At 37.7% G+C, this 26,300-nt stretch overlaps 1 protein-coding gene across 1 annotated transcript in view; it reads left to right on the top strand.

The window, feature by feature from the left end:
* Positions 1–26,300, top strand: part of Invadolysin (leishmanolysin-like peptidase, invadolysin) — a 310,080-nt gene that overhangs the window by 274,566 nt on the left and 9,214 nt on the right. The window contains exons 4-7 of the mRNA XM_076813031.1: positions 8,029–8,059; positions 14,032–14,114; positions 23,991–24,102; positions 25,215–25,396. Of these exons, the coding sequence (XP_076669146.1) occupies positions 8,029–8,059; positions 14,032–14,114; positions 23,991–24,102; positions 25,215–25,396 (408 nt within the window). The remainder of the gene's footprint in view (positions 1–8,028; positions 8,060–14,031; positions 14,115–23,990; positions 24,103–25,214; positions 25,397–26,300) is intronic.

Here is a 26,300-nt window from a genome sequence, read left to right as displayed (position 1 = left end):
GCTTTCCTACTTGCTAATCTCACAGAATATATTCATACTTTACTGCCTAAGTGTACTTAATTGCTTTCTTTACTTATGTTTGGGAACGGTCTTCGGGTGTTTCTCATGGTTAAGAGAGAGTCCTAACTGTAGGGCAGAGTCGTGCAGTACCCGCCAGCATACAGTAGGGCTGAGCAACTTGTTCGCCGCCGCGGGCCGCACAGTCCCCGCTACCAGTCAGCCGGTTCCCCCACCATCAGCAGATTAGCCGCCACTCCATGTCCCTTCCTTTTACTCCTACGAGTGCAGTCATATATAGGTACGGCGTACACTGTAGAAGTTAAAAGAGTATGGTGGGGGTCGTTCTCCTGCGGCCCAGCAGAGTATGCAAGTCGGGGAACGGGCCGCAAGTTGCCCAGCCCTGGCATACAGTACCGACTAAAGCTAGTTCTCCCTTCTTCGACTAGATATTAGCACTTTATTGAATTAACAAATGAAAATCACAATTCTGTATAGTCTATTTCGGCGCCATATTGTTTACTCCACTGCTTTCGATGTTCTAAGGCATTAAACGTTTACGTTAATATTCAGTGGGTTAAAAGTTATTTTTTTAAAACTGATATTTTGTTTCTCAGATAAGTAAAGGATTTTGCTCTATTATGTATACTCTCTCTGGTCTATTAAGTTTAATAAAACGCCCTAGTTTTTCAATATTTTTTTTGTACATAATATACCGTGATCTAAAATGTTTCCACGTGTTTGTCGTACAGTAGGTACCGACCACGGTGTAATAGACAGGTGTTCCAACTCGGCACCTTTACCACAGCGATTCTTTGTGCCGATTTCTGTGTGGTTCCTCTGGCCGTCGCGAGACGCGTCATGATAAGAAAGCCATGCACGCATGCATATATGTGATTGTAGTAGTATAGCTTAGTCGTATTATGCGCAAAATGGCAGCCTTTTCTCCTTGAGCGCCAATCTAGCGGTCGCCAGCAGAACTAGGGCGAAAAAGTTACACATTCTGACTCCGGTTCAGATTGGCGCTAGATTGGCGCTCAAGGAGAAAATGCTGACTTGTGAAGAGTATTAATTATTTTACTCGCGATGTTTATACAAATAAAATTTGAAAAAAATCTTCTATTGTAACAATTAAATCTACTAATTTAATAGTTAGTCGGTAATGGACGACAATTTTTCATTTCCTAGAAATTACTTCTTTACTTTTGCGAATTATCAATTTTTATTATTAAATCTCACAAAAATAATTTCCCTCCTCTAATTAAGTTCTGATTTTTATCGACTCCAGCCGAAGATATAATAAAAAAACTTAGAGCGGTCGGTACTGCACGACTCTTCCCTACATATGTATAATCAGAGCTGTGACATCTGCAGACTCGGCATAGGTCCCCGAAAATGGGCCCATCCTCTCACAATTGGGGCATTGTCGCGCACTCCTACCAGAGAAGGCGCGTTTTAGGATGCACTGCAGGGGAGGCTGAGACACTTCCCAAAAATTAAAATCTTATTGTTAGACCAGAAGCCACCTAACTCTGCCACCTAATTTCTCTAACCTTCACTAGAGACAGTGAAGGTTACAGAAATAGTAAAACTTGGTCGAAGTTCCGGACACGTTAAGAAACAATCACTTGTCTCTTCATTAGTTAATTCAGAGTAAATATAGGTACTGTTATTTAATAACTTAATACCCAATGCTGATTTCAAGCAGGGGTCTGGGTTAGGTCTGGGTCAACGATCAGGATCTACCACGGTCACGCTTGACGACCGACCGACGGGCACCGAAAGAGATACGTACTGAAATTACGCGCGCGGAAGGAACACAGCCTACTCTGTGCCACCGCTTGAGAGACGTGCTTTGTCCCTGTTTCAAAGTTAGGCTAGGGCCGGCACGATCTCCGTGACAAGCGGGAACCCCACTGCGTAGGGCCGAGGCGACTCTCCATACGGCCAAAATTAGTCAGCCGGGGCCACAGAAAAAGTCGAGTCGCCGTCCGAGAGTGGGGTAAAACTCCCCGGTTGGGTAATGGAGGCTCCCCTTCGGGGGTGTAGCTAGTCCGATAGGACATGCCCCTCCCTTTGTGGCCTCTGACGTCACCACGCCACCCCAACAGCACGGTAAACTAAACTAAACTAAACTAAACTAGGTCTGGGTTACCTAATGTTCATTTCTGGGTAACCCTAAAATACTGTCGAGGCATAAATATAAATATAACTTTATTTTTCTTTTGATAGTGCGATAGAACAGAAAACACTGAACAATTCTTATATTCAAAGTTTTGTTCTGTCTAGCACCGTTATAAAGGTATATTAAAAAAAAACAAACGAAAAACCCGATAGCTTTAAAGGCTAATTTCACCCGATCAGAGTAAATTTCTGCAGTAACAAATTGCTCCTTGCATACTCCAATGGGCTCTACATTCAGTCGATGTTCCATTAAAATCAGAATTTTCGGGTTCGGAATGTCTCCTTGTGAGACGTAGGTTTCTAAGGAATTTTGGAGTAGAAGACTGCTTTGAACAGTGGCATACACAAGAGGCGACAAGAGCAAGGATGAAATTTCGGGTGTCCCTCTCCGTGACGGGACAAGCATTCATACGTGCAGCCGTGAATTTACGACGTTGTAGAAAAGCAATATCTGTCGCTTTGGGAGGGAATGGGAGGCGTGCCGAGCATCCAAATGGGCTGACAATCACATAGCAGTCTCTTCGATTATTCGTTTGTCTACTAGCGTACATGAAAAAGAATCTCGATTAAAGATAATGTTAGATACCGCCAGTATCTGTCATCAACTAGTTGCAAACCTATTACAGTCAACGCGTACGTGACTGTCCTTAGCAAATAAATTATACAGTCACGGACATCAAGGGCTTAGCTGACCTGCGCCTCTCCAAGGCAAAACCCTGTCTCCTTTAAGGGGTTAGGCCACCTTGGACGGAGCAAAATTGCAGTCATTTTCGGCATTTTTTTTTAGGTTGATAATGAAATAAACAGAAAATTTAATATGAAGCCTGTTATTGTACAACTCTCGCCGGAAAAATCGTATTTTTTTTCCTACAAAATGGCGGCGGTAGAGCCGTGACACGCAAGATCTTAAGGAGCGCCGTTTCAACGGTGCTGACTCTCACGGCTATACCGTTTGACCTAGAACAAAAAACCAAAAAGTTTTATTTTCTACATTCTATTGCCTACAGTAGGCAGTCGAGCCTCCGACGAGTCATCTATGTATTTAGTAATGCAAATTTTAATTTCTACATTCCCTGCCACTAAATCTTCGTGAAAGTGCTAATGGATTCACCCAGTGAAAATGAGGCTAAACTCGAGTTTATTCCGGCTATTTTTAAGCTTGCATGATGTATAATTATTAGCCTACGGCTTCTTACTATTACTGTAGCAGATATTACTTCAAATATTTCCAAACAAATCTTCCGAATGTATTACTGCTTTTAATGATACACTGCGAGCCACTTGAGATTCGCGGTAGTTATTTATTTATATTCTGCTCCAAAACTATCGCGATTAGTTCCTTGCTATTTATGTAAACATTATTGACAATGTAAGATTCTACTTGTACATGTACAGATGTACGCATCCCTGTAAGCTTAGTCACGAGTTATGGCGTAGGTTGGTACGAGAAACTAGGATGGTTGTTAGTGGTTAATTATACGGTGGGATTAGCTTAGCCGACGCCACCACCGCCGCAAACCAACCTCTATAATTTTCTGGAGAGTTCAAATTCAAGCGTAAAGCGAACTGCTGCGCCTAGGTTCAAGGAAGAACGGTGTATGAAAATGGTCAGTTGAATTTTCCGCAGCGTAGCCTATTCTGATTACGCGTATGCTATATTCTTGTATAGGTAAGCAGTTTATAATAAATATAGGTATTGTATTCAGTGGAATACTTTCGGCGAAATTGCAATTGTTCCACTGACGTTGAACGACGCATTAGCTCAAGTAACTTTAAGCATATCCCACAGACTTAATGGCTTATGATTTTGTTGTTGTCTAAAAATTGCAGAAGTCATTCGCCAATTCTTGAAGCGAGAGAATATATATATTGCTTTCTATCGAGGGTGCTTTTTCATCAATAGTCTTGCATGTATTTATAGATTCTTCGTTAGTGAATAACTAAACATTATTGACAAATTAACAAATTTTATTCGAGCAATATTTTTTAACGCTTCAATGCACTTCCAATGTCAAATAAATTTTTTTCTTGCGTATTAAAAATCAGTTATATTCTGACATAGGGCTGTAACGAATATTCGAATAATTAGGAGTCTTCGAATATTCGAATATTCGTTATAGTAATGGAGGTGAAAATAAAAATATTATAGTTCTTCAAAATCGTTTATGGGGTTGTACTTTCCTAGAAAAAACTCTGCTTATACTATTTATCACCCGCTTATGACGGGGCACGGGTGAGCCTAGAGGAGGAAGTTGGGGTTGTCCACTCATTATTATTAGAATAATAATATTAATAACTGATGGTTGTTTTCGCTTCAAAATGTATAAATTTACCAAAGATTAATAAAATTCCAAATTTATCGTTTGAAAAACACATAATTGTAAACCTCAATATGAGAATAATTTCACGGTAAAGTGTGAACAAATATTTCATGTTCAGATTCTTATTCGGTGCAATCCGAAAATCGATCACTCCGAATATTCGAATACTCAGGGAGTCATAGATTCGGCGTTCACCTTCGATGGGGAACTTTAATTCTTTCAAACGATACTGTTCCGATTTCCTCAATACATCACCGCAACACAACTGTAATTTGACCAAAAAACGATTGCAGTCGTGGGTACAACTCGAGGAAATTCGTGAAATTTTTCCTTAAGAAATTAACTAAAAGGAGGGTGTCTTGGCCAGATAAAAAACCCTGCGAGTGATTGACGCCATTGCATGCAATCGTCTTTAGATCAAACTGCATTTCAAGTTCCATTTCCTACAGACGGATAATAAATTAAGGCGGTGGTTGCCTTTTCTTCGTGAATAAACGTTAACCAATTATCGCCATCGACATTATAACACAGCGTTAAAAGCTTTCAGCTTTATAAAACGTTTCTCGTGACATAACGCGACTTGCCTAGACTACCGTCAAGTGGGGTAATTTTCACCACAAAACTAGATTTTAAAACAAATTGAAACACCTTGAAGTAGGCAATTAAAGTTACCCAAGGCACTTTGTCTGAAAATAACACCTGTTCTAGAATAGATGCTAGATGAATTTGTTTTAAAATCTAGTTTTGTGGTCAAACTAACTAACAAACTAATCAAAGTTAGACCATTTGATATTATTGCGTTAAGAAGATCCTGGCACGTCCTAAGTATTGTATTTAAGCGTTGCATAGGGCTCCTGTCCGTCTTGTGATTAATAATAATAATAATAATTATTGCAACAGCAAGAAATTATAATGCCTCCTTCCAACATCTTATTAAAGCACATTCTTAGCCTGAAGTGCATGGTGGAAGAATTGCTTGATCCTAAAACGAGTGATTGCTGTATTGGTTTCGGCTGGCATGAACCCTCCGCGGTCTCCACCATGTTCATCAAGTCCGACCACTCATATACAGGCAAGGAGAGCTAGAGTATGTATGCATTTGGAATCCAATTCTGTTTCACCTGATTCGGTCCTCGTTCGAGCCGTTTGAGGGGGAGAATGAATGAGATATGTGCATGCACCAAGAGGGAGAGAAATGAAACAGTAGTTTGCCATCTTCGTCATACCTGCTGCTAACGACCGGCGATCAAGAATGAGAAGATCAGCCTGTGGATGAATTTACCAACGAAAATTTTAATTTTAATAAAAGTGTTAGCGACGGATAAGCAAAGTTTTGGCGATGGAGATGGGTGTAACTCTATGTTAAAGATTCTGTCGGTATCTTGGATCGACTTTAAGATAGATGATCTTGCTGGAATCGTTATGTACTACGGATGAAATTGTTTTATGTAGCTTCGAACGTAAGGTTAAATTCAACTGTCGTGTTAATTCGAAAGAGCGTATTTGCAACTTTCTCTTAAATTTACTTGCTGCCGTGAGCTAGCACAGAAATAGTTTATCTACGTGTATATTAACCCTTAACTGGTATACTGTTTTCGGCAAACGTGACTGGTATACCGGGGTCGTGGCAGACCCCAAATAAAAAAGGACACAGAAATTTGTAAAGTTGACCCTGAATCAACCTCTATGAATATTTTGTTCTTAGGTAATGTGTAAAATAATAGAAACGTAGAAAGTTTAACTATTATTATAAAATTAATTAGAAAAACAGTTTACAAGCTTAGGCAACCAAAAATTTTGCAGCGAACTTTGCGTGCCTGGGGTCATGAGCGACCCCAAGATACCAGTTAAGGGTTAAATAAAAAATCCATATCTGCATTGGAACTGAAGATGTAACAGTTTATATTTCGGTGTGTGAGAAACGATGCCTGATTTTGGGCGTATTTACCAAAGTCTCCTTTGAAGTTTATGAATTAATATTTAACGGGTTTGTCACAAATATTTAAGTACCTTTTTATCCAGATTTAATATTTAATCTAATCCGATGTATATAAAATACCGATGGCATAACAGAAAATATTAGAATTCACATTTATCTCAAAACCACCTTTTGGCCAGATACGCCCTTTCGAATTAATCTGGCAGTGAAGACATCGATGGAACTTCGTTTTCATCTATCTCTCTACGAGCCTCTAAACGCAGCAACCTCCTCGTGGCGAGGCCTGATAATTGATGAAAACCGGGCCGATGTGATGGCTGGGATTGTCGAATATTCTAGTTACAGTGGCTCGCATTAATATTCGGACACTTTTTAAAATCGCAAAACTTTTTTAGAATTGGTCCAAATACTAAAAAAGTTATGCGATTTTAAAAAGTGTCCGAATATTAATGCGAGCCACTGTAAATATATAAGAATTTCTTTGCAATACTTTGATAGAATGAAAGAATAAATATAACTTGAAGTGTTTGAATAAATCATCCTCCCTTTCCTTCTGTATGAAATAAAGATATGTGAAATTATTAAGTGTTGTTCCATTGTTAAGTATACTGTTAAAATAGAAGGATAAGTGGAACTTGGAGTATTTCAGCGAGGTGATGGAGCTGATGGGATTTTGAAATTTTTAAATGTCCTTTCTACTTCACCACCTTACTGAAATATACCAAGTTCCAATTCCTCGTTGAGGTATCGAAGTTACATCTATCGAAGGGGACCGGGATCCCACAAACCCGGGGCCGAATAATGCCTTGAATGTTCGGTGTATTGTATAGCACAGGCGAGGTATAGGAAATTGGACATCCCGTGTTTTCTTAAACAAATTCGAAACTAGAAAAACGACTGTTTACACCTCTCTTCTAATTTCAGGTAGAACAATTTGATTAAAACCCTTGGCAGGCTAGTAACTCCTTGACTTGAGCGCAAAACACGACCGAACTACCGTAAAAGGTTTCCCTACCGAAACGCTGCCGATGGTTTCAGCCCCACCATAGATAAGTCATGTGCATTTCTACACACGCAGTTTCCCTTTGCCTGCAATAATACTTCGTGGAATAGTTATTCAACCGAACGTCGTTCATGAATAGAGGACCCTACGATCGGTCCCGAATTTCTAAATCGGTGAGGTATTCAAAGTTGGGTCGCGAATGTCTACGTATAAGATGTTAAGTCTATTCTATACCTTGTCTGTGCTATAAACTTCTGTTGCTGTGACGTACGACGTGGAAAACAGTTTTCTGTCGCCGATGTATCATTGTGCGCTTCCTTAAGGTGAAATCAGATGGCTCGTGGTTCCGCGAGCCGGCTCGCCTCGTCTAGCTCGTCAAGTCGGCTTGGCGAACCTGGACGAGCCGAGCCATGACCGATCAGACGGCGCGCGGATCTCCGATTATTTTGTAAATAAATTTATTTTAATATATAAAAATATATAGATAAAATTATTTTGAACTAATGAGTTTGAATTAACCATGTTACATATGTAGTTATTTGTGATTGTGGTATTTATATAATTTTTTGTTTCCTCTGTTGCAGGTTGGATGATGAAAAATTGGACCTTATCAATGTAAGTAGTTTAATCTCATGACACTGATGTAAAGCGAGTTGAAAGAAAAACTAATAAAATGTTACTGCATAAATGTCGGGGCCTGTATAATAGGGTGGAACGAAAAAAATCAAAATTGTGTGATTGTTTTCTAATAGTAAAAAAAAAGTTGCTTTTAATTGATTCAGATTAAGCCCGCAGAAGCTAGGATCTGTCAAAAAAATATGCGGTGCCGCAAGAACCTTGAAGTACCTATTAGGTAACTTTTTGCTTTTTAAGGGGGTCATGCTCAGTCAGGAGGCCGAAAAAAGGGTGGTCTTTGGAAATTTTTTACTCAAAAGCTATCACACATTTCTCAAAAAATCTTTTTTCCTTTTAAGGATTGCATCTAGTACCGTGCATCGTAATTTTTTTATTTAAAACTATTTATCAATAACTAAGTTATTGTCCATCACTCGAAGGTTCTCTAAAAAAAGGCTTCTGCGGTGACCACTGCTACTAGTAACAGTTTCGCGATCGGTAAACCGTCAGGGAGTTATTGTTAAAAAAATATTGCAAAAAAAAAGCTCTTTCGAGCGGGGAGCACATTACAGCAAAAAGAACGCTGAATATCCTATTTCCGCGTTAAAAGATTGAAGTGATAAGAAGATTCAATGTTTGCCTGTTATTTGAGAGAAGGCGACTATTCAATTTATATTATAAAAATTATTACTCACCCTGGAATTTCTTAATTAATTTTAAGCCCTTAAAATTTGTGGAAGTAGCAAGGTGTGCACGTAATTACAGCAGCTTTCCTCCCTTTCCGCGTGTACACGTATGGCGTGCAGGAACTGGAAATGGAGCGTGGTAAATGGACGCGTTCTACGTCCTATCAAACGTTGCCGGCGTCATAGCAGTCTAATGCACCGCGTCGCAGGCATAGCTGTATGCGCCAAATAACCGGAAATTACCAGGCGCATTTCAATCAGAGCACCCAGCAAGCTTCAAACTCGTGGGGTCATCGTTTACCCCGCATAATAGTCAGTCGTATGATAATCTCGCAAATCGAGCCAGGGAGCAGAGCCTGAAAACCGATTGCTCCGTTCTCTGACGAACTTATCGCCGTGAACGGCGGCGATCGATCGCCAAGCACTGCGAAGAGGCATATTTGAAGGGTCGGATGCAATAAGGGGGCTAGCGCTTGAAAATGGGAACAATTATTGTCCGAACGCTAAGAAAGATTGGGAAATTAAATGTTGCTAAATTGAATTTTAAAAAATATAGCGCTGTAAAGCTCGTCACGACACACATTTTTAAACGATTTTATTCAGCTTCGATCCTCTGTTTTGTATGTTTGTTTGTAGGTTTGTATGGTTCAAGTCTGGCAAATCATTAACCTACTTCCAACTATCCAGTTGTCTTGAAACTTTGCAGGTGTGTGTAGTTTGGATGACAATACAATATTTTTAAAAAAAATTAACCTGGAGCGGGTGAAAAAATTACCCAGTCATCAATAAATGTAACCCATATCCACAAATCCAAATGAATTGAAATGAGCCACTCGCGTTCTTTACGAAAACGTGAAAAAGCCGCTGCGTTCTGGTCGCTAGTTGAAAAAAAAAATTTCTTGCATATTTCACGATCCTTTTCATTCTCACAAAATTTAGTTAAAATTATAATTTCCAAGTTGGAAACGTGCCCTTGTTTGCCCTCAGTGGAAGGGACCGCGTAAATTCCATGAATAAAATGCTCGTTACCGGCATCGTAAATCGTATAGTACCTATAAAAGAATGTGGAGCATAAGCTGACAGGCAAAGTAGAAGTATTCGCGAATTCGGCTGGATTTCGTGCTTCACCACGTTGATTTATTCAGAAAATTTTCACCACGATATGCTCCTATCTCGACTCTGGCCCGTAGGTCGAATAATTGCCGTCCTTGAGAGTAAATGAATCTAATTGCATTTGAAATTTAAATAGGGCTTCGCATTTGCATTTAATACCAACATCTAACTAGCCACGCGAAGCTCGATAAAGTAAGATTAATTCTTTTTTCTTAGCTGCTTTGTTTTGTATTTTCGCTTTTTCCATCTCTGGATACGGTTTCGGGAAGATCTTTGAATTTAACGATAGTAACATTCGATGTTATTCTGCTATTGATAAATGGTAACAACTTTGCGAATAAGAGATGTAAATAACTTATGTCATGAATGATGTTAAACTGACAATGTTTAGATAAATATATCTCCATAAAAAACTTCAGAAAAGTAAAAAAATTACGCCAAGTACACGAAAGCAAATAAATCACAAAATATAGAAGATAATAATAATTATAAAATAAAAAAGATGTGAAATCAAAATGAGCTGCACGTACATAAAGATAATGATAAATACGAATAAATATTTTAATACGAATACTTTTTTTTTAAGTAGTTCATAATACTATGTAAAGATAGTAAAAAAACAGGAAATCTTCATCAAGCCGTTGACTTGTAAAAAAATCCACAAAATGTACACATTTTCCGAGAGTTCAAACGGGTATACCCCCTTAGGAAAGAATCTTTCCACTGTAATGCCATAGGAAATTGCCGCGCTTCGGAACTGTTTTCTGTCACAAAAAGAATAGTTTTGCTTTGTTGAGGTTATTTCTACTTGTTAATGCGTGTTTTGGAACTGCAGAGAAACTTAATGTCATATTTTTAATGCTCGCTTTCGCCAAAATAGGTGCTTGTAAAATGCGCTGTATAAAAACAAAGCCCCAATTACGCCATCGGTTTTGGAGGAACCACGTACCTGGTGGGGATCAGGGAGGTTTGTAATCAGTATCACTGTCGCTATGGCTGAATCAGAATTACACATTTTCGACGTTTTTTCTCATCTCTTGTTGTCTTGCAAAATGATTAAAAACTTTAGCCAATGTCGACATTTCAACTTCGAACGTCGGCCGTTTTGTTAATTCTTCACGAACCGAATTAAATCTATATAGTTCTGCTAATTTTTTTTTGTTTCAGAAACTTGATTTCTCCAAAATCGACGTGTCTTCTTTTTTTTACCGCTTATATTACACCCACTTATTTGGACGAAAGCAAGCACTAAAAAATATGGAAACTAATAAATAGGTATAATATTAATAAATAAAAAAAAACTTCAATTCAGTAAGCACATTCTTCTTGTGACAAAAGAGTTCCAGACAACGGTAATTATTTTGGGGCGTTACACTGGAAAGACGTCTTAATATCATTTTTGAAAGTAAGTTTAAGGTGGGATTTCCTATCCGCAACAGACACGTGCCACTGCACGCGGCTGTTTCATAGGAGTCAAGCCACAAACGCACGCAATCGTGTCGCTCAGAACATCACACTAGACGAATCGCGTGCATTTGTGGCTTTACTGCTACTAAAACAGTTGAGTTGCAGTCGCTTGCAACAGCCCCACGCGTCTGTCATAGATAGAAAATTCTACTTTTACATTCCCGACAGCGTCTTCATTTTCTTTCGAAATATTTTAGCAGCGCAGACTGAACTGTTTCCTCTTTTTTTTAAAAATCTTTATAGGGGTAACTTTAAATCTTTATAATGGTAATGAAGATGGGGTAGTCTCTCTTTGAGGCTCCACAGCACCGTATTAAAGCTGAATTTTGGTTCGCATTAAACACACCCTGGTATCATTATGCAATTCGCAGTAACTCGCATACCGCACTATTTGAACTTGCATTAATTGCGACCTAGCTGTACAGCCAAATCCGGAATACATTAAAGGTTGATGCACCAGCTTTGCCTGTACTTAAAAGAGACTGCAAAACTCGAATGCCTTATAAGGTTAGAGAAAAGCCAACGATTATGGACTCACAAGGGATGATCCCGAAACCCGCAAATTCCAAAAATTCTGAATCTTTGTGAATACGTAGGGGATTTCCTCCTGATTACAACGGAATTTTTGTTTGGTGCCCAAATTCACTTTAAGGGGGTAGAATTGACCCCTGAAAATCTGGCTATTTTCTGATTTTGTGTTATAACTCGTGAACTGTAAAATAATTTTTTTACCAAATGATAGATCTAATTAAAAGAAGTAACTTTTGTCTTGAAACTTTTTTTCTATCTGTTGCAGTTCGCAAGTTATAACACAAAATCGAAAAATAGCCGAATTTTTAGGGGTTAATTTCAACCCCCTCGAGTGAATTTGGGTAGCAAACAAAAATTGCGTTGTAATCAGGAGGAAATCCCCTACATATTCACGAAGTTTCAGAATTTTTTGAATTTATGGATTCGGGATCTTCCCTTGTCAGTGGTGTGAACCAGGCTTAGGAAATTAGTACCTATATAGAACATAAGAATTAGTAAAGAACCCTATTCAAAATCTTTATAAAATTAACCGAAAAAAATTAGCTTCCTTAATACTAAACATAGCTAATTTCATCGTGTAACAATATCGCGGGAGGACAGAACAAGCGAATCCAGCGAATATCGCGATGTTCGGGTTTACTACGCGTTCGCAATTCCCCCACTCTCCCTTATAGCTCCCGGAATGGAAATTTATTTACAGATTTCATTCCCGCAAAGCTTGCAATATCTGACGCCTATATTTTTTATACAAATTCTAAAGCAGCAACATGATGACTTAACACCTTCTTTAATTTCACGTCAATTACATCATAGGGTAAAGGACCCAATTACTGACACCTAACCAATTACTGTCACCTTAAGCTATTTTACTTAAAATAACGAATAAATAAACTACAGTATATAATCTATACTATAAATTATAGGTTGAATTACATAATTCTTTTTGCGTATGACTCTACTGAGCTTAAAGAATTTTAGATTCATGTTTATCAACATAAATAATTTTATCACAGTAAACGAAAAAATAAATTGCAGAAGAAATAGTTACACTCAAAGTTTCGTAACCTGAGGCAGTAAAGACCAGACTTAGCCTGAACTGTGTACAAAGTATAAAGTTATAAGGGATTACCAAGCTGACACGGAGCGTCAGTTTCGTATTTTTGTAATGTACGCAGTAGTGTAAAAGGAATTCACTTGCAGAATGGAGAACAGTCTTTACGGACACGATATCTTGTGGTTCTAATGCTCCCATGTCAACGATGTTGAGCAAGTTACTCTCGTACTGTGTACGGAATATACAAGCAGTAAGAGAAAGTTCCAACAGCCACCAGAAAACCCCACACAGTGGACGACTCGTGGGACGCTGATAAGGCCACAAGAGTTACGCAATATTGTGATAAAGGAGAACACCAACCCTCCCATGTAGTGATAAACGGGGAGGACTCGCCTGTCAGGATGTTCAGGGACGCGTGCGGTACCTTAAGAGAGAGAAACAGAACAGTAGGTACAAGAGAGAACGGAGAGAGCGGGACGAAACAAACAAGGATAAAAGGTCAGCATAATGGACAGCACACATTGAGATTCATGCTGGCGCATAAGAAAAATTGAACTTGCCGCATCGTTCTGCTGTTAAAAAGAAATTAATTTATTCGGATTTACAACACGATTGCCTGGATTTTTAGTACCTATTTCGTACTACGAGAATTGGCAAATTACTTCGATAATAATTGCAGGAGAAATGTTGTGAGTTAATCACGAGAAGCGTGCTTTCCCCCTTAAACTGGGGAACTGGAACTCTAATCGGGTTTTCATAATAAAGAATCTAATAGAGAATATAGAATCTAATAGAGAATATAGATATTACCATTTCCATTAATGGATGACATATTTTTGCGGACCGATTGCCTCGCGAGCAAAGGGTCGGTAAGTTGGCTAACAATAAGTACAAAGTGAACTCCAAGCTCTTGTTTTTAAAGAAAACATTTGGAAACTCTCGAATGAAACGTTGGGTGCTCTCCAGAAAATATCGACGTGAAAACACGTCGACGCAACCCCAAGTATTGACACAAATACTAAGAATGCTAATAAAGTGTATTCATACGTTTATCAATACGAGTAGTATAGCTTAGTGTATAATTATACGAAGTCTGAAGTTTGTTTCTTGTTTCATTTCAGAACACTATTCTACCTGAAGCTGTACACTTTTGGGAACGAGCGTTGATGGTTCGTGAAACGAAGGGCACCATTAGATTAAGCAGGTATTAAAGCTTATATTGTATGTCTCGAACAGTCTAAACATATTTGTTTATTATTACGACACTAACAAATATTAGGTAACAAGAAAAAATCTATTATATTATTTGTGCTTCGTGATAAACATTTTTTAATTGTTTTGAATCGTAGATTTCTTAACATACAGGGTGTAAGAATCAATTCAATCCATATATTATTATATACATTTTAATATTATTTAAATTTACGTTGAGTTTTAACCAGCGTTCGCTAATAGTTTCTAATACATCGGGAGGTAGTAGGGGTTCCAAAAAATATAAAAATTCAGTAATCCTTTTAGAGAAAGTTATACGTAAATGGAAAACTTATCAAATTGTTTCCTATTAAAAGGTAAACTTATTAATTAGATCTTTCATACATTTTGATTAAAACATAATGACTAAATGAATTATATCACTGCCTATGGGAGACGCGTGTTTTTGTCGAGGCAATGTCTTGTAAACACATATTATTAGAAATAAATTAAAAGTAGCAGTCGTTGAGGTTCTCCTATTTTTAATATTATATTCTCTTACCAAATAGCGGTCATTTTGAAGAGTAAGCATCAAATATCTGTACAAAAAATCATTCCTCTTTGTAGCTATTAGAAAATTCAGATAGAAATTTAAAAAAAAATGTAATTTCAACAACCTCGTAACGTTTCTAAGAATAGTCAATGCAAAATGCAAATGAAGCTATCGATTAGTTCTCGACTTCGTCCAAGAAGTTACCAAAATCCCACAATAATTAATAAGAAGGATCTACATAAAAAAAATTCTGCAAGTTTACATATGCCTCCTTATATCCCAAAACAGTTTAATCCAATATTAACAATAGTGTTTAAAAAAAAAAAATCATAAATATCAGTTACTTTTGGAGCTGTTACACGAGAATCCCCCGTTAAGTACTAAACTTATTTCTCAGTTGTTGCATTTAAACATCTAAAGGGCGCCATACACTTTGAGATATGTATCGATACATGAGTCGATACAGATCGCAAGGCGGTTAGTTTTTTATTTTCGAAAAACGCTTCAACAACATCTGCTTTCTCCAGAAAAGTTTTTGTCTACGAAAAAAAAAACGAACCTTGGCAGCACGATGCAAGAGATAACAACATATCTGAAACATGTAGATCAGGGGTGTCGAACTAGCGACTCGCGAGCCGCAGTGGCTCCCTCCCCTCTTCGCCTGCTCCGTAGAGCCGTAGGAGAACGGCCCCTTCCACACCTACTTCACTCTGATGAATTTCTCCTCCGGGCGCCCCACTCCCTCCCTGCCGGGTCTCGTGCAGCGCCTGGAAAAAAATAAGTGGGGGAACCGGCTGACCGGGGGCCCGACTCGTGCGGCTCTCGGAGTGGGGAGGCTCGACACTCCTGATGTAGATATTCGTATCAGTTGCACGCTCGATGTATCGACGTTTCAGTGATGACGCTACCAGCAGATACCGATACACCGATACCGAAACAGATACCGAAATACACGTTGAGATTTGTACGCGATACTGATACGGGCAATAGGGGGCCTTTAGTAACAAAAACACCTTTACAGGGTGACGAGTTCCGCTGCCTGCGATTATTCTTCCTTCGTGCGCGAACGTCACGAACACGCGCGCGGGTTCTCCTCTTCGATCCTCTTGGGGTTGTGAAGCCCAAGGTACCTTCGTAGTGTGCGTTCGCTCGCAATTGTCACTTGCCAAATTAATCTTTGATTGACTGATTTTAGTGGTGGTAGGTACTATAATAAGCTTCGCACTATTGTCGGCGAAACGCGGTGCATGACTGGTTGAACTGAACTTAGGTAATATCGTGCGAATATGGTCCGAGCGATAACCGTGATGAAAATGTTTTGACTCGTTGGAGTTTGTAGGGAAATGTTCCAATCTTGATGATTGCGACGAGAATCGTTTCATTTGACGAACGCGACGCGAATGTCACTTCTTTAACTACCACGGCGAGAATGAACGCCCAACTTTTTCGAAGTTCGTAAAACTGACATGAAGTTAATGAATGAATTTTCCTGGAGAAGGGCGGAACTCCCCTCTGCGAATTCGCCGGTGGAGGAGGAAACCACTCCTTCTAGATGAAGAGGACGAGCAGAATTTGAACACCTGGTACCCAAAAATTAATCACGTTAATCGGCCAGGGGCATGTACGGATTAATGAAAGTATATTGTTCAGAGTGACAATGGCTGAATTCTTAAAGACTACACCTCTTGCCTGCCTCTTGAAATAAAGGATGGCCTTGAAGCGTTTTTTCGGAAATTAAAAGAATATTCATTTCGCTCTGAACCCACTTTTCTTTCGTCAGACGAAACACATCATGGGTCGCCTCCTGCGCTTGAACGTTCGTCAGCTGAACGACCTGTGGGCCCTGTTATGAAGTTACGCAAAGATCCTCAGGTTCACTTAACGCACTTTATTATAAGGAGTAGAAATTTAAGAATAAAATACACTTAAAGCCCGCCCTGAAATTACGTAAGGGTAATTTTGGCGATTCCTTACCCCCTCCCTCCCACAATATAAGAATTCGTAAGATTTTATATTCCACCCCCCCCCCTCCGCCGCCCTCTAACAGAATATTTTTTACATTGCATTTTTTCAGTTATTAAAATTTTTTTAAAGCCTCATATAATTCATTTTTCTCGATTTCGTATGTGCGATAAACATCGTGTTTTAAGCTACTCATATTGAAAATTAGGTTAGGAATATATTACGTAAGACGCTACCTGACGCGCTCTTCCTCCTTTGTAAGAAAACGTAAGAAATTTGCGATCCCCCCTCAAAAAGTCTTACGTAATTTAAGGACGACTTAAGTGATACTTAGGTATCTTAGGTACATATACACGCTTGCAATGAGGACTTCTTCCTTCGATGTAATGTTTACGAATGCAAAGCGAGCTGACGAGGGGAGCACCAGACATGGCTCGCACTGATTTCAACAAATCTTGGTGGGATGATACGTTCACATATATCTATAACAAAGCGTGATTGTAATTTCGACCGTAGACATGCAGCTAATTATGTGAAACTTAGATGTAAAGTAGTCCGGTATATTTGAGTAGTAGAGTGGTTCATTCAACAGCAGCTTCGACGTAGCGAAAGGTGTTGGAGAGTTTAAATTTTAAACTCTCCCAAATTTTAAACGCACCCCTCTACGACAAAGCTGCTGTTGAATGAACCACTCTACTACTCGCACACACTGGGCTACGCGATTCGTAGGAACTTTCTCAGCACAAACACAGTTTGGACCCGGTATTCAGATCTGGATCCGGGTTTAGGGAGTGATTCTAAAGGCCAAACGTAGCCGAAAATATAGAATACAATTTTTAACATGAACTGAATTTACGACGCGGACTTGACTCCTTAATTATTTGTGACCTTGTAATTTGTATATATCGCTTTGGTGTTAACTTTAGTCTGCGCATTTTTAGCCAGGGAAACCTGTAAGTTTCTAATTAAGAGTTCAAGGACTTGAGGTTACTTTTTGGCTCTTAATAACGGTTGAGGTGTCGTAAACTCATGAGTACCTACGCCAAACTTGGTGCGAATTTGAACTCGTGGGTTAGCTGCCACGTTTCCCAATTTACGGACACGTGCAAGCTCTCGACATAGGGTACGTATGTAAGTACATGCCATCTGCACCAGGATTCTACTATGTGCGTAGAAAATTCAGCAAACTTCCCAGGAATCGTTTATCGATAACTCACCAAGGACGCTTTTAAGGCAGAATTTAGTATCTTCATTTTAATGTAGATTAATCTGCTGCAGCAGAATTCTACTTCGATATAAACCATTAACTCTGGCCTCCGTGGTGGCTACTGAGTTCTGTTTAGCACTAAACCTAAACTGTTGAGTCTTCCCAAAGTATATATGTTTAGAAATAATGCTTTGGTCTTTATGACAGCCTCGGAGATGGCACTTGTTGTTTAAACTTTCACTAACTGACACAAGTGAGGAAAATCCTGGACTCTGATGAACATGTAGCTCCTACTCGCAATTTCGTAACTTATCAGCGGCACAGTAGTCGTCAGTAGTCACATAACTCGCGAACTGTAAGAAATGGAAAACAAGTTTTCAGGCAAAAGTTACTTCTTTTAATGAGGACTATCATTTAGTAATTTTTAATTCTTACAGTTCACGAGTTATAACACAAAATCGGAATATAGCCGGGTATTCAGGGGTCAATTTCACCCCCTTAGAGTGAATTGCATCGGCAAAAAATAATGGAGTAACATTAATACAAAGTTTAATGTCCCCCAAATTAATATACAAAAATTTACGGAGGTACTTTTTTAAAAGTCTCCTTGAAGTTGATAAACATTTAACATAAAAAATCGTACAAATTGTTAATATTGTAAAAAACCGACTTGGCAGTTTTAAAGGTATGACAGTATTAAACACAACTTATGAAAATCAAATGAAAAGCATAAACATTCTGCCTATGGAACGTGTTTGAAAATATGCATCGAGATTTGGAATAAATTTCTAGTGCCATTTTTGACAACAAATTGGTAAACTCAGCAATAGTTATGGGTGGCATTAAAACCTACGTTCCTTTATTAACATTTTAAGATACAAGAATTGACTAGTTCAACACGACTAGTTCCGTTTATTTTATGTTGTTCCTACGAATATATTTTATTTGCAAGTTATGGAGAAAAATCAATTCCAGTCTCCGAATATACGTACAAGATGTGACCAAAAAGAAAAACATTTGTGAATCAATTAAAATTAGTTAAAAATAATCTCGTGTTAAATTACAAATGACACGTATTGGAGACACATAGGAGTGGTATCACTTCTTCTACTTTTCGATTCTCCTTTAATTCTATTTCTGGCAATGTAACACGCGAAGAATTGAGATTTAGCTTCACTTGTGTATTCCCTTGGCTCTTACCAAATCCACGAGGCTAGCAAGTCACAGGTAACGAAATCCAAGCGGTAAATCAATTTTGCACGAGCCTTCTGGGATTCTCAATGACTTTAACGTTCCGTCGGAGCTTCAACTGTACCCGAAAAGACGGGGATTCGAGTGAGGCAGGTGGATGGGTAGGTTGACATCTATGGTTCGGCAGAGAATCCGCTGCATTATTCAACAAGCGCATACGGAACATAGAGCTGATAGTGAGGAGAAATGTTTGTTATTTTTACATACTGAGCTTGGTGTCTTTCCATGAGAATTTGTCCTACAAATATTTGACTCTGTGGATAGAGAATGTATAAACAACATTCCCAGAAAGAAATTCTAAATTCCAAATTAATAAAAGTTCCAAAAGGATTTTATCGCTCGTTACGTACGGGGTATTTGGCAGTTAAACCGACTAACTTCGTCAGCATATCCAGGCTCTCGCTCATTTTTAAGGCCCCATACACCAGCGAGCATGCTCGCCGAGCGTTTCAAATTGTGAGGGTATTTTTTATGAACAAAAAAACCATTAGCTAGCAAAAAATATTAATTGAAAGAATTATTTACAGTTATACAATTGTCGTGCGGAGTAGCAGTTGTTCTATTTATTTGAAACAAGAAACCAAAAAGATTTTGTTTTTAGAAAATTGCGCAGTTAATGAGCCGCCATCTTTGAATTAATACTTGTTTGCTAAGTAATGGTGTTTTGTTTGTTTATAAGTATAAAAAATACCCTCACAATTTGAAATGGATCTGGGTTAGAATCTGGGTGAAGATGTATCTAAACTCTACCTCATTTGGGCTATCATTAACCCTTCGTGACCACACCGAGGGTATCGTACCCCAGAATATGTATTTGCCAATATTTCTGTAAATTTGTACACCATAATAATAAAATTTATAAATTTAGTGAATTTTAACAAAAAAAAAAACTGTCGGTTTTATCCTCAACTAGTTTTTCAAATACAACTTTTAACATATCAAAATTTACATTTCTAGGAACAGACTATTAGAGCACGATTCTATGATTATTGCGAATGTACAATTATCCCTCAAAAGTTAGAAAACTCAAACATACGAAAATAGTAAATAAGAAATGACGCTGGGGTATCATTGGTTTACGGAATTCGGAAGGGATTCAGATTATAATATAATTAAAAATTAAAATTAGCCCGAATGAGGTCGTATTTGGGCTCATTTTCGTCGTAAATACTTCGCCTATCCATTAGTAGAACTCTCATGAAGATTTAATAAACAATACAGAGGTAAAAATTCTCATTAACATCAACATGAGCTCGACAAAACTTTCCCGGTGAAAGCAATCGCTTGGAAAAGCCCAACCGACTTAAGGGGGCATTTTTCAAATCATGCGCCACTTAAAATATTAGAATGTGTATCTAAATATCTCTATCAATTAAAAGTAAAAAGAAAATAACGAATATTAAGAATTGCATAACTGAGTCACCTAAAACTACTTTAGCTACGAAATATTTGCAAAATAAAATATTTGGGGCAGTTCGCGAACAAATGACTGTTTCGCTACCAGACGCAAAGTAGCTTTCCATTCATTGCCATCTATCAAGATAAAAGGTATGTTGACAGAGCTACTTAATTCCTGAATGAAACGAAATAAAAAAATAGTGACATTCTGACCTATTCGTTGGTTTAGGTACTCTGAAATGCACTTTAGCTCGGCGGGTGAGTTCCTGCAGAAACTTTTAATCTGATTGTCGGCCTCCCACCTTACTACCTCTCTCGTTCAATTCATCCTTCTCTTTCGTCTGTACAAGGTGTCCCGTTTTAATGCATCTATACATACCACTCGAAATATCGTTGAAATTATTATTAGTAATATTAAAAATAGTTGTAGGGAAAAATTGAAGTGTTTTTTTGGGGAGGGGGGGGGGGGGTGAAATTACACAGTAGACGTAACTATTTTGCAGGAATTAACTATTTTGCAGGTTGATACGGTTTCGACATTTGAAGTTCACGGCTTTTTTCTTTTTTTAGTGAATGCATGTATTATTTTGTCCTTACTTAGATCTACTTACTTAGATCAGTGCGATAAATATTTAACTGAAAACAAGTAATTTATCCGTAAGGAGTTTATTTTAGTTTCATTTAAGGGAGGGTATTCAGTATTCGCGCGATGATCAAGTACTACCAGTAATTTTGGCAGATAAAAATTTGAAAATCTGTATCTACTTTCATCACCGATGCGCAGAAATGCCAAAAGTGTACCACGCTTATGTTATTTCAAATATATTTTATTTACGTTGTCCACGAGCGCCAGAGTTATTGTCAGCCCACCCACAACAGATTTTACTCTCGCGTTACTATTGAATGGACAAATGCACTACTCTGCTCTACCTTCGCAAACACGCCAGACTCGGTTGACGGTCGAACCCGAAATCCTCATTAAATATTCGTAGTATGATGTCTTATATTATATTCGATGTGAAGAGACATGATTCATTAATTTAGTAGGAACGCCAGTTTCACGAGGTTTCTTTCCCAAAAAGTGGTCTAAATCATTGGAGATCTCGCAGCCGCTTCTCCATAACTTCTACTTTTATACGACCGGCCGTCATCTGCACTCTCTTTCATTATTGGCTTCATGTTCCTTTACCTTTCCTCTCTCTTCCTTTGTCCAGCTTTTCTTCGTTCCTGAGAATCTGCTAGCTCCGTAAGTGTCACCCAAGAGGATATATCTTTTTGTTGAATTTACGGTTTCGATAACGCTTCAACGACGGATCACAAAATTATTTTACTAGAGCAAAGGACAGGATGATATCCTTAAATGTTTAACCAGGTTCCAGGAAATTTATCATTCGTATAGAAAGCGGGGTGAGAAAGTAGGGTGCGGTTGAAAGTCCCGTTTTTCGTTTAACCTATGTAAAATTTAGTAATAACAATCTAGAGATATACGGTGTTGTTTTGTATAAACTACAACCATTAAGCTTTACTTTTACAAAGTTGTTGGTTGATACTGTTATTCTTTGTTGAGTTATATCACAAATTGTGTGTCAATTCAAAATGGACTTTTTACCCCTTGCCCAGGTAAAATATAAAAAACTCTTTTCAACTCAACAAATATTTATTAAATCAATTTTTTTTGGTATACAATATTGAGAGGAAATACTACTACATCATTTTTTAAACAAAGGAATGAAAATACAGGACACAGATTCAGCTTGAACAAAAAATTGCACAATAATCTTGGCTCGACATGAAGATATAACTCTCTCTAAAGCACTTTGGGCCTTATTTCTTAAACTCAAATTATGTTAATATAAAAAAACAGTAAAAAAATAGATAATTTATGACTTTGTCTAAATTGTCTAAAATTGTCCAAAGAGTGAGGAGCTAGAGAGATTTAACTTATCCAATTACCCAGTTATTCACAGAAGTGTTAATTTAATATTTACAAAATTGTTGAACCTTTGTTTGGAACAAAGTGTGCTGTTGTATTCCGTAATTATAATATTTCCAATTATTTTATATAATAATATAAAAATACAATTTACGGAAACTTAGACGAAACACAGCTTAATAGATTTTAGAGCCAGACTGTGATGTCGAGACTGTTTGGAACAAGAGTGATTTGAAAGAGATATTGCGTGTTATATATAGGTGGTTTCGGTGGTTGAGAAAGTGGGGGTTGAAAGGGATGAGGCGTAGAGATCAAGGTACAAGGATGAGTAATAAGGGACGGATGAAATCACAGGAAAAGGAATTTAGGATATTTGCTATTGCTATCTGTTTCTACATATACATACTTCTGTAAACTAGAGAAAAATAAATTTAAGTGGCGTTGTTATACAACAGTGCAATTCAAATTAGAAAAGGTAAACTGCCTTCATGTAAAACAGTTAATAAATTCACACTTTATAGCTTCGTTTTTTTTTTTATTAATTTTACTTGGATATAAACACGTTAATGTACCAAAGTGCATGTTTCACAGTTGAAGAAATTTTCGTGTGTGTTTCATTAATACGAAATACTCGAGAATTGTCCTGTTATGTCATAAATATTAGATGAGATAACAGGAATTCACTGCGGCATGTGCATTCCACGACCGAACTATTATATACCAAAAGATATACATAGATCTTGTCGACGCAGAACGGCATTCCTGACATTCACAAAGTACATTATATTACTACCTTCAGCAGCGTTTCTCGTTTATCAGAACATTTTTTTTTTTTAAATAGTGGGAGAATCCTATTCAAATCAATTTTAATATTTTCACTCGGATATTTCCCATGACAATTATAATATACTTACTAATCGTAAGTTCTGTACTTTGTGATGGTCTCCTTTGAAAAGAGTTGGAAGTTGAAAGTAAGTTGAAAAATGAATATTGCAATTATTGCAAAATCAAAATATTTGGCAGCGGAAATAAATTTGATTACTATACAATATTAATTATAAAAAAACTATTGTATTGGAGATTGTATATATGTATTGGTTGTGGGAACACAATGTTCCATAAATATTGCCTCGCCTAATTTCTTTTACACTAGTAAGTTTATACTTTTCTAAAGTAACTTTTATTGTTACATATTTTGAAATTTTATTTTTTCACACTGCATTTTGTGATATTTCAATCATTACCAAACTCTAAAACTGTGTTGCGATATATATATATACAGATTTAAATATCACAAAATGCAGTGTCAAAAAATAAAATTTCAAAATATGTAACAATAAAAGTTACTTTAGAAAAGTATATATATATTATATATATAATTTTAAACTTGAAAAATAAATATAATATATATATATATATTAGGGTGGTCCTTATTTTTCAAGTTTAAAGTTTATATTGTCTGACTCTCCTAAAATCTTCTATTTGACAAAAAAAAAATATCTTCGTGTTTTTTATTTGTATATTTAACACTAGATACTAATGTACTTGTATATATAACACTAGATACTAATTTCTTATGTTGCAGGAAATGCGACAGTAGTCAACTGTTCGTTAAAAATCATCATACACACTGTATAGACACCTGTCGTTCCACTACAATGTGCGGCGAAGTAGTCGTTCCGGAAGATCATCTTGACGTAAGAAATTAGTTATTGATTATTTAATAAACATATATTAGGAACAATTACTCCCGAATACTAGATGCTAACACTTTATCTGGCGTCGATGTGTTTCCAATTCAAGGGACGCGCATCTTGCGCACAGTTTTCGGTTACGTTTTCTCGTTGATATTTTATTAAAAGCATCGAAAGTACTGTCTAAGGGTCCCCGAATGTTTACTATGAAAATAAACCGAGCTTGGAGTTCGCTTTGTACTTCGCCGCCACAGAGATGCCCCGCTCGCGTGCAATTGAGCGTGATAAAGCCAGCGCGCGCGGAAGTTATCCGCTATCGGACGATAAAATTTTTATATTTTTCATGTGCATGCATAAAAGTATTACCAACAGATTGGCGAGAGTCCCCAGATGAAAATGAATCTAAACTCGACCTCCCTCGGGCTATTTTTAATTATAAATAATGTATAATTTGTCTACAGAATTCTGAAACGATTCGAATGATGTATAATTAAATATAGACGACCGAGGATGGTGGTATTTGGTTTCATTTTCATCAGAAAAATCTCGCATATCCACTGGTAGTACTCCCGCGAAGGGGTTTTAATAAACAATATAGAAGTTCAAATTTTCATTAGTGGTAGATGTTTAAAAAGCGGAGCGAACTGCACATAAATCTCCTGTTAGAAGCCATCGCCTAGAAAGAAATGGTCAACTTGAAGGGGCATTTTTGAAAACCCTACGCCACTGAAAATGTTAATATTTTCCATTACTAAATGTATATGAAACGGAATTTTTCGAAGTCCAAAATAACTCTTATAAGATCAAAACAATCATTTGCAATTGTAATATATGAAGGATAAGGGGAAAAAACGAGGAATGTCCATTTTTCGTGATTTTGCGATTTATAGCATATTTTGTTGATATCAATTGAGACCACAGAACTGTCGAATCACAAAGGGTTATAATGTTCAAATGCCCCCGTAAGATAACGTTAATGTTAAAAACAGATAATGTTCAATTTCCACTGAAACAAAACACTTAATTTTCTTGATAAAGCTGTTTTGTGACATTCTGTTTTTTTTCTCCTTACCCTTCATATATGATAACATAACATGCATTTATCTAATACTCAGGTTTGCCGAACGTGTAATGCAACAGGACACAATTGTGGAATAGCAGAAGGCAGTAAGGCAGGTCGGGGAATAGACGGTGCCGATTTTGTTATCTATGTATCCGCAATGCAAACTGAGAGGTGTCATAAAGGACTGACTGTAGCCTACGCTGCGCACTGCCAACAAGAAGCAGCATTAGATCGGTAAGTTACTGTATACATAGTGCTTTCTAAAATGGATTGAAAAAACAATACTTTATATTGGGTGCAGTGTGTATTATTTTATGAAGGAGAAGATGAAAGAAAAATGGTACAAACTGATCAATTTTATAACGCCACAACAAAGGGAAAGTGCTGGAGAATGCATATACAGGCTGTCCCAAAACTGCGGGACAATCCGGAACGTGCAACATCCTGATGCAAAAAGACAACAGCTGATTAACGCCCACACGCACAGTAGAGTCGACGTCGCTGGTTCGAATCGTGGAAATAGACCAGCGCGGTCGGCTCTACTGTGTGTGCGTGGGTCTGTATCTACGCGCGCCCCGTGCGTGTGCGTGCGAGCGGCCACTGCTGCGCGCTCAGCTGTTTCGGCTTTAAACTGCGCGGCTCGGAAATTGCATCGCTAATATTCAACTGTTAATATCTCGAGAACGAAGCCTCGGATCGCAAAATGGCAAAGGACTTTTCGATGTCTTTTTGCATCAGGATATCGCATGTTCCGGGATGTCTCCGAATTTTGGGACACCCTGTATAATGTTATCTACTTATTACTTATTAGTAATATTGCTTTCAAAAAAAAGATCATAACAAGATTGAAATGAATTCTTATTTACGAAAAATCATTCGTTGTTGAGTGGTTAAGAGGTGATTCCAATTATGAACAACTAAAAATAGTCTGAATGAGATAGTATTTGCATTACCCGTTCCGAACACCAGATTAACTGCTTCGGGCTGTTTGGAGCTGGGCGCAGGTACCTAATGGGTCGTTCGTTCGACGTAAAAAAAAACAATGGTGACGGCTGACTCCCGTGTATAATAGCGAGAGTGAACCTTTAAAAAGCCGTATCAAGAATAGCGCCAGAGTCGTTATAATTTTTGCCGTAGT

This window comes from Andrena cerasifolii, chromosome 5, assembly GCF_050908995.1.
Source record: "Andrena cerasifolii isolate SP2316 chromosome 5, iyAndCera1_principal, whole genome shotgun sequence".
Taxonomy (NCBI): Eukaryota; Metazoa; Arthropoda; class Insecta; order Hymenoptera; family Andrenidae; genus Andrena; species Andrena cerasifolii.
Note: the sequence above shows the minus strand (reverse complement) of the source record. Positions and strands in the feature narration are given on the sequence as shown.